Below are 690 nucleotides of genomic sequence, written 5' to 3'. Positions count from 1 at the left end.
CTGCCGGTGCCCCTCACTCCCGACCCGCAGCCCCCTGCTAGCCCAGCCCTGCCGGTGCCCCTCACTCCCGACCCGCAGCCCCCTGCTAGCCCAGCCCTGGGCTCCCCTCCGCAGCTCATGGAAAATGATCCTATTAAAGAGGTTTCTCTCAGAGATCTCAGGCCTCTCTGCCAACATGGTATTTCAAAAATAAGGGATTGTTTTCCTAGCACCCCCACCCCACCCCTCCTCCCGATATTATTATTGTTAATGACCATGAGCAGGACTCACCTACATTCGCCAGGGGTGTTTCCTGCTGCTGTTTGGAGCCCTCAGCAGCCCCCAACCTTGTTGCACAGCGATGAAAAGAGAAGGGAGGCCCCTTGTAACGAGGCCACCGTGGAACATTTGCGTCTGTAATTATTAAGCTGAGGCTCCTTCTTTGGGACACCGACGAGCCCCGGCTGACACGCTCCGGCGGGAGAGTCCGTGACCTGCCCGCAGACTGTATGGCCCACCGATGTTCCTGAACGAGACTCCGCACCTGGCTATTCCACCCACACACGCCTCAGTCCTCAGCCGGGGTTGGGTGCTTCCGGCAATGTCTGTTCCCTTGTCAACTCCCCTGCCAGGCGTGCTGAGACTGGAGATAGCAGAAAACCCTGGATTCCTGCTGGCCTGATCTAATCCTTAAAATCTTTGCCACGCCCT

At 58.0% G+C, this 690-nt stretch overlaps 1 protein-coding gene across 1 annotated transcript in view; it reads right to left on the bottom strand.

Moving 5' to 3' along the window:
- LOC112124884 (leukotriene B4 receptor 2) overlaps positions 1-387 on the bottom strand; it is a 2,709-nt gene extending 2,322 nt beyond the window's left edge. The window contains exon 1 of the mRNA XM_024223344.1: positions 275-387. Within this exon, the coding sequence (XP_024079112.1) occupies positions 275-387 (113 nt within the window). The remainder of the gene's footprint in view (positions 1-274) is intronic.
- Between the last annotated feature and the right edge of the window lie 303 nt (positions 388-690).

Source organism: Terrapene carolina, unplaced genomic scaffold (genome assembly GCF_002925995.2).
Source record: "Terrapene carolina triunguis isolate 2854851 unplaced genomic scaffold, T_m_triunguis-2.0 Scaffold665, whole genome shotgun sequence".
Lineage (NCBI taxonomy): Eukaryota > Metazoa > Chordata > Testudines > Emydidae > Terrapene > Terrapene triunguis.
Note: the sequence above shows the minus strand (reverse complement) of the source record. Positions and strands in the feature narration are given on the sequence as shown.